Source organism: Triticum aestivum, chromosome 5A, assembly GCF_018294505.1.
Source record: "Triticum aestivum cultivar Chinese Spring chromosome 5A, IWGSC CS RefSeq v2.1, whole genome shotgun sequence".
Classification (NCBI taxonomy): domain Eukaryota; kingdom Viridiplantae; phylum Streptophyta; class Magnoliopsida; order Poales; family Poaceae; genus Triticum; species Triticum aestivum.
Genome location: NC_057806.1, coordinates 457,277,484 through 457,285,555, shown reverse-complemented (window position 1 = coordinate 457,285,555; position 8,072 = coordinate 457,277,484). Strand labels below are relative to the sequence as shown.

The 8,072-nt window shown below is 47.3% G+C and overlaps 1 protein-coding gene across 1 annotated transcript; it reads left to right on the top strand.

The window, feature by feature from the left end:
- The first annotated feature begins 306 nt into the window (after positions 1-306).
- On the top strand, positions 307-1,638 carry LOC123107165 (cyclin-dependent kinase inhibitor 6). The gene is made up of 3 exons (XM_044529169.1): positions 307-552; positions 677-775; positions 1,288-1,638. Exons 1-3 carry the CDS (start codon positions 452-454, stop codon positions 1,355-1,357), a joined length of 270 nt encoding a protein of 89 aa, XP_044385104.1. The 5' UTR covers positions 307-451; the 3' UTR covers positions 1,358-1,638.
- Positions 1,639-8,072: the final 6,434 nt, after the last annotated feature.

Genomic DNA, 8,072 nt, shown 5'->3' with positions numbered 1-8,072 from the left:
CAGTTTCTTTTGAAAAATAAACTATACGGGCACATTGTTATTGAAGGAGGCAGTATATTGTAGGGTTTGGTCCTCCAGTCCTTTGCACGGGTAAAAACCAAGCCGCCTTCCGGTTTGGGCACTGCGGCGCTCCTGTGCACCAGGTCCTTCCTAGCTAGCTACAGTGAGTAGCTGCTGTTAATTATACTAGTAGTAGCTGGTAGTACTCCTGCTCGGAATCTCTCGGCTCGGACGTCGTACGACCACCTATAAGCTCGCTCGCTCGCGGCCTCCACCGTTTCATTTCCCACCTAATCCTATCGTTATCTCCTCCCACCCAGCCCCAGCCCCACTCCGGCCCCGTAACACCCAGCGAGCAGAGCACAGCACCCACCACCGGCACAGCCGCGCGCGTGGGTGGGTGGAAAAAAGTAGAGAAAGAACAGGAGAGAAGGAAGAAAAGGAAAAAGGCATGGCCGCCACCGCCGCGGCCACCGTGACGGCGACGGCGACGGCGGCGGCGTCGAGCTGCAGCAAGCGCGAGAGCGCCGGCATTGCGGCGCCCGCCGACTTGTCAGTCTCCCGCTCCCTTCCTTCCTTCCACCCACGGCACAGCGCTGACCGTTCGAGGCTGTGCTGCCGCGTATGGAATAGTTCTTCTGCTCACTCTTCGGCCTCTTTTTGTTGTGGTGTGCAGGGCGAAGAAGGCGAAGAAGGCGAGGTCGCCGCCGGCGGAGGAGATGGAGGGCTTCTTCGCGGCGGCGGAGGGCGACGTCGCGCGGCGCTTCGCTGCCAAGTGAGTTCTACCGCACATGCATGCGTCAGGCAACAGCTTCCTCCTATACTCTTGGGGAAAAGCCGCCGTGGATTTATATGGGAGCAGCTAGCTAGCAATGCATGCGCAGCAGTGGGCCTGTAAATTCTGCTCTCGAGTAACATGAGGCCTCTGCTGCTCAAGATCTGGGGTGTCAGTCAGTTTGGTGTTGCACACAACACACGCACACTCACACTGTAAAAAAAACGCAAGCATGTGCTTTGCCCTCCAATTCTCTGTCGCCGTTTTTCTTTTTCTCTTGATTGAAAAGGCCAGCTGCTGGTGCTAGTGTATGAAGGAATTTGAACAAAATCACTACACATATAGACTGTTCTGAGCATACACACAAAAAAAGGTAATTCGGGGGATCTTGGTTTTTTGCATTTGTCAAATTAGCTCAAGCAATTATATTTCCAGAAACAAAAAGTGAGGTTGGCAGTGCAGTACTACTCCCGTTCTTTTCTAACGTTTGGATCTTGCGCTTTGGATTGAAGGTACAACTATGACGTCGTCGCAGACGCTCCCATGGACGGGCGGTACGAGTGGGTCCGACTGAGGCCGTAGGAAGGAGGGATATGCCGCCGCAGCCAGTCAAGCGTCAGAACTCAGAAGCCCGCACAGACAGACAGACCACGTTGTGTCCTTTTTAATCAATTCTTTTGCAGTTACCCTGTCATGCTTTGTTAGCTGTAATTATTGCTCACGAGATGCCTAATCATGTAAAAGCTCACCATGTATAAGTCGCCAGTGGATGCCCTGTTTCACCTGTAGCTAGCTTCGCTTTTATTAACTTGTCGTCATATGTTTTGTTTCATCAAGAAAAACAAGGCGTCGTTATCTGTGTACATTGTCTCGTAGCAGGAGTACTTTTGTTCTGACACTGCATATCTCAACACATCATAGCATGGTAAGTCCAGCCTACTTTCAAAGCAAAAACAATCAGAGCTAGGACAAATCCGACCCGTGAACATTTCTAGACGTACCCGGACATGATCCGAGACAGCGCCCACGGCCCCTTAAATGCCCTACTGCACATCACACTGCTCGTATTAAAACCTTAAATCCATGCACATCGATCATACACATGAATCGCATAAATAGCATTTGTTCATAGCGAAAAAAATACATAGTTCAAACATAAAATTTATTTTGAATGCACAATTCAAACATTAAACTCCTTGTTTCTATTATGTGTCTGCATATGCTCCACAAGCGCAAACATTTAGATCCCGAAGATTCCGATACATCTTCAGAAAGTTCACAAATATGCTTCACATCATGTTTCGGGAGGCGGACTTGTACTCTTGGCTTCTCAAAATCATGTGTTCGGGCTGCCCCTTCACCTTCATCACCCTCGACAATCATATTGTGCAAAATGACAAAACATGTCGCCAGCTGCCACAAAGTCTCTGATTCCCATATCATTGCAGATCCACAAACAATACCCAACGAGTTTGAAGCACTCCGAATGCCCTCCCCATATTCTTCCTAGGTACTTCTTGCACTATTGTAAAGATGGCTTTGTTTGTTGCCATGGGGATCGTATATGGTCTTCACAAACGGAGCCCACTAAGGATATATACCATTTGACAAAGTAGTATCCCATACGTTGTAGTTGTGCCCATTGACGGTGTAGTTGTATGGCGACGCATCCCCATCACAAAGTCTTGTGAACATCGGAGATTGTGGAGCACATTGATGTCCTTGTGAGAACCAACCATGCCAAAGAAAGCATGCAAATCCACAAGTCCTTTGATGTCACTGGTTCTAGTATGATGGCGACCTCTTTCGAGTGGCCTTGGTACATCTCGTGCAAACCTTTGAGGCAATTTTTCCATTGGCAATGCATGCAATCAACTGAACCGAGCATACCTGAAAAACCCCTCGCTGCTCCAATAGTCGTCAACCTTTTTGTATCCTGCATAGTTGGTTCTCTCAGATACTCCACTCCAAACACCTTCACCACGACGCAGGAAAATCTCACAATGGCATCAATGCATGTGCTCTCCCCCATCCGAATCATCTCACCAATGGCATCGGTGACGGTACCTAGTGCAAACATCCTCAGAGAACCCGTGCATTTCTGCAAACGAAGAGAACGAGAGTTGTCCGCAACAATCCTTCTTGAGATCAAAATAGGGATCATGTGCCTCCACTCCCTCCCCCATGTGGAATAACAAGGGTTTGCACATACGAAAGCGTCTACGGAAAACCGTTTCAAGGAATGTTGGTATGGGTTGGCAGTAGTCCTTGTAGAGCAGTCGTGCATCTACGATCCTAGTTTAGAACTCTCCTTCCTTTGATTGAACCCTTGAAGTTTAGAATGTGCTCCACGTCCCTTCATTTCCGCCGATCATCATCATCATCATCATCATCATCAACTCAACTTCCTTGTCGTCCAAATCCGATGAATCGATGGACCCTTTTTGAATGAATTCACCAAGCTCCTTGTTTCGATACTCCTCATCCGACTAATAGACGAATCAATCATTTTCCCTACAAAACATAAAATAGACAGGAGGAGCGGGAATACCACGGCAGTGTCTATGTCCGGGTGACGGTGTCCTGGATTAAGGGGTACTCAACACGTCGTCTCCCGAACAGGTGTATCGGGTCGAGGACCCCTATGGCAGTTCACTCATGGGCCACTTCGGGCAGCCCATGCCGCATACAAGGAGGATTCCATAAGACTTGGCGCCCAAGAAAGGACTCCTCTAAACCCTAGGCCTCCGGTGTGTTATATAAACCGAGGCCAGGCTAGTCAATAGAACATCTTATATTCATTAGATCAATCTCGTGGTAGATACACGTACTCTGTACTACACCCCATATGAATACAATCAAAAGCAGGACGTAGGGTTTTACCTCCATTAAGAGGGCCCGAACCTGGGTAAAATCCCGTGTCCATGTTACCATTGCTCCAAGATGCCTAGCTTAGGTCCCCTACTACGAGATATGTTGGATATAGAACCGACATTGGTGCTTTCATTGAGAGCCTGCTGGCAGTCGCCATGGTGCGACGGGAATTCAGATCGTCTCCGGCGTGATCTACGTGTCAGAGCCGAGCCTTATTGTCGATGTCGGCATCTTCATCGTCGGCTCGCTTAGTCACCTTACCTCGACCGAGGACTGTGCTCCGTCTCAGATCATTATGTTCGGACGAGGGCCTTCATAATCAACTCCGATCTCTATCAAGATTATGGAGGAATCATCGATGAAGATCGGGGGCTCAACGTCAACATTGCCCCCGGGAGATCGTGCTGTTTTTCTGGACAGCAAACCTATATCCGCCAACACCACCTCCTCGAGCGTCACTTTGATTATTACTTCAGTGAAATTGTGTGGAATTGAGTGTACAACAACCCTGTAAAATTTTGTCGCATTCCGATGGAGGAATCTTCGACGATCTATGATATATTGGAGGCTTGTCGAGTCTTGACAGGAATCTGGACAAGTTTAGGGCATGGTCTCCCAAGCCTAGCTCGGTGGTCATTTGGTAGATCCAACTGTTCATTTTCTGTGAAATTTCCTTATCTACCACCTCTCAAAATTTCAGCCCGATCCAACCGTTCAAACTCCGGAACCTTGCATCACTTTTCGGATCTGTTTTCTGCGCGAATACAAATCCGACCTGAGTTCATCTTTCTTCATGAACGAGATATTGGACAACCTTTTTGGAAGTATGTCTTTCTAGGGTATTTTGCATTGTTCTTAAACACGTGCCCATAAAATTTTAAGCCTTCTTTGAGGTATTCTTCACCATCACGCTGGTGTCAAACCAGTCCGGCAACATTGCTCCATGGCTGCTGACCTGCGCTAGACACGTCGTCGCTTTGTTGAGCCGAGCTCAACTTCTTCGGATCATCATCTCGGCAAGCTGAACAAGAGTACGACATCGCGAAGGATAAATCATCACCAACATTGCAGCCCCACGGATTACACGGAGTGGGCACACCGGCATCGTCGCATGGTCACTTCATCACATTGACCGCGTCACAAGTCACGACCTGCGTTGGCATGGCCGAACTGTTGCTTCTTCAAGCCAATGTCCATCGCGCCGAACTACTTCAACACCTCGGCTGACATTGCAGCTGCAACGTCTCCTTACCGACTCGCTCCGTCACCTCGGCTAGACCGGGGGCTTCACCATCTCTTCATCAACCTACTCCGGAGACTTCAGCGTCACCAGCTGACCAGCTTCGTCACGTTAGCTGGACCGAGGGCTTTGCCTCGGCGAGCCAACCTTTGCCAGCATCGCCATGCTGTCGCTTCATCGCCCATCAGGCAATGGGTGTGCGGATCGAGTCCTAATTTTGGGAGTAAACTTTCTTCAGATTGCTACAACAGATAAACCAGGTGCAATTAATCATAGTATTTTTTCTTGCTTGGGTTTACTTTTTTCGAGGAATTATTACTCTGGTTTTTGTTCCATCATCTATACACAGGTCTGTCAAGTGATGGTCGCATTAATGATGGTTGCGTGACGGTTCGGTCAGTTTCCCGTCTGCAGTTCGGCGAACGCCTCATCAGGGACTCGGACTGCCCTATGAATACAGGCTTTGTCACGCCAGCGCCCTGCACCGACATTGGCTTCTAAGCCAGGCCACATCTCTTTAGAAAAAAACTTATTTTGCATAAAATAATTATCGAGGTTTTTCTTCTATATTTATATTAATATTTTTTGGACCACACTATTTTACATGTGTAGGTAATCGACTTTGACTGCGTCATGCGGTCACTTCGGCAAGCCGACACCATCGTCCCAATCAGCGTAAATTGGCTCGCGTGATCACCTTGTTGATCGAATTGCCATACCGACATGTTCGGTTGCCTCGGAGACTTCGGCATCGCTGAGAGAGCTCTACCTCATCGAGTGTTGGGCACATGGGTCATATTTCTTTTATTACTCACTTTGCATAAATAATTAATTATGCAAGGAATTTTTATTTTATTTTATTATTACTACTATTATCTCCGGCTTGCACTATTTTTTGTGCACAACTAATGATTCGGGTTGGGCAGCGTTGTCACCTTGGCGTACCGACGTACCACGTCACTTCGGCTAGACCGGGGCTTCGTCATCACTCCATTAACCCACATCACGGACTTTGGTGTCATACTGTCGGCCTACTCCGTCGCCTCAGTCGGACTGGAGGTTCCACCCAACCACATTAGCCGTGCTATGTCGCCACTTCGGAGTGCCGAGCTATTTGCTCTGCCACCTCGGGACCGGCTTAGGGGCTGGGACCTCGTCCCGCCATAAGCCCAAGCCACGCATCGACACCGAGCACATTAACCAGCTAAGTCACTTCCATGCTCAGTTTTTTTATTCTTGTTCTATTTGACCAAAAATTATATTTATGCTAAAATATGTTTGTCAAAAACGAGGTTCGCTAAAAACCACTTTTCTTTGCCCGTGTTAACTGGGGCTCTTAAGTTTATATGAGCCATTTTATAATAAGTGTTCTTCTTCTAAGGTGTTGCAAAGTCTTTTTCTACCACTCCTTTCTCGACTCGAGTGTGTCGTCAATAGCCGGATAGCCTGTTTTGTCTCTAATGCTGCTCGAGTTTAGTTCGTTAAACTAGCTTAATGAGAAGTACTCTGCCTTCGGGATAGGAGGTTGCAGCCGTAGGCTGACCCGCTTGAAGTCTTGAGATCAGATGTGTCATATTAATGCATGATAGAAGCACAAAAGTAAGACCAATTTTCGGATTGGCGCCTAATGACTTGATTTAGTTCGGGCGTAAAGTTTTTACTGAAGTTTTTGGTTTTCCAAGCCTATGACACTTTTAAACTATTTGTGTGTTTCCAGCATAAGTCTCGCAGTGCAACACCAGACACCTTTAGAGATTCGGCTAAAACATTCTCGGATATTGCTATATATGCATCGGTTTCGAATTGTGTCTTTGGTCAATAGTTGGGTTGCCCAGATCCTGTGCTTGCCTCCTATGTCCCACTTTGTTCGGCTAGGTGTGCAAAGGGGGAACCACTGCGATTGTGCTTCCAGCTCGAATGGTTAAGCACCTCAGTGGAGAAAGCCGAAAACTGATTGTCACAATGGACGAAAACTGGTCAGTGATCCGATGACGGTGTCAAACTATAGATTGATACCGATTACCCCATGCTAAACGATGGGCCTTTCATAACATTGGCCGAAGTGTTATTGGCTAGACTTTGGTCGGTGTCGAACACTAACCGGGGCTCATAGCTAGCTTCCCCAGTTTAAAGCTCCCATGACTAAGTGAAATTTATAAAGCCCGCATATCTGATTGCCTTGTTTCCGCTAACAAAACCGCCTCCGGGCACCGAGACGTCGGCTAAGGGTTGTCTTGTTACTATGGAAACACCCTGCGTAGCATCTACAAAGGGGTAGAAGCTGACGATGGGCCACTTTCAAATAATAAATGGTCGCAACGGAGTCAAAATAAATATCATCAGCGTTTGTATTCATTATACAAGCGTTGCATTTCGTAATTATTGTTATAAAGCCATAAGTATGCATCAATTTGACTTAAGATTTTGGCCAAGCTAGGTTGCCTGGCTCCTGTGCTTACCCCTATGTTCCTGATTGGTCGGCTAGGCGGTAAAGGGAGCACCTCTGTGATTGTTACTACCGGGTCATCCGAGTTAGTACCTCAGACTGGGTGAAGCCGAAAGCTAGCAATCTTAAAGGATATACTTGGTCGGCAACGACGGAAATGAAAATTTAGGTTCGCTAAAGACCACATACTTCGGGAACTTTCCCCAGACTAAATCCTCAGTATTTTTCTCCCACATTGATCGGAGGTGAGGTTTCATGATCATGGTCGGCATGACAACCCAAAGAAAGGAACCGATAGCGGGACTATTTTCTTTGGAAGATGTTTCTTACATTAAATACTAATATAACATTCTCTCTGCATACCTTTGTTTATAAAACCGTATGACCGGATTGCCTTGTTTGCCATAAATCTTTGCCCTCATAAAGGCTTTATAAAGTGGGAGAAACACTCCCCGGCTACTGGCCGAGGAGGTTGAAGCCGATGGTCGGTCAACAAAGTTTTGTACAGTGCGGATCCAAGCATTAATGATGTAGAGTACTTGGATACATAGAATCATTACACATAATTTGTGATTTTACTCCGGACATTGATCCTTAATTCGGCCACTCGTGCCCACATTAAGGCTCGAGGGCTACTAGGCTTCGGGCTTATCATTTACTAATATTAAAGGGGAACTTCGATCCCCTGATCTGGTGTTGCCACCCGACCAGTGTCTCGGGGGCTACTACATTGCCTA

Excerpts from the sequence above, each read along its gene's own strand:
- LOC123107165 (XM_044529169.1), top strand. The coding sequence starts at position 452 with ATGGCCGCCACCGCCGCGGCCACCGTGACGGCGACGGCGACGGCGGCG. Across the intron at positions 553-676 it reads ATTGCGGCGCCCGCCGACTT|GGCGAAGAAGGCGAAGAAGG; the intron begins GTCAGTCTCCCG and ends TGTGGTGTGCAG. Across the intron at positions 776-1,287 it reads GCGCGGCGCTTCGCTGCCAA|GTACAACTATGACGTCGTCG; the intron begins GTGAGTTCTACC and ends TTTGGATTGAAG.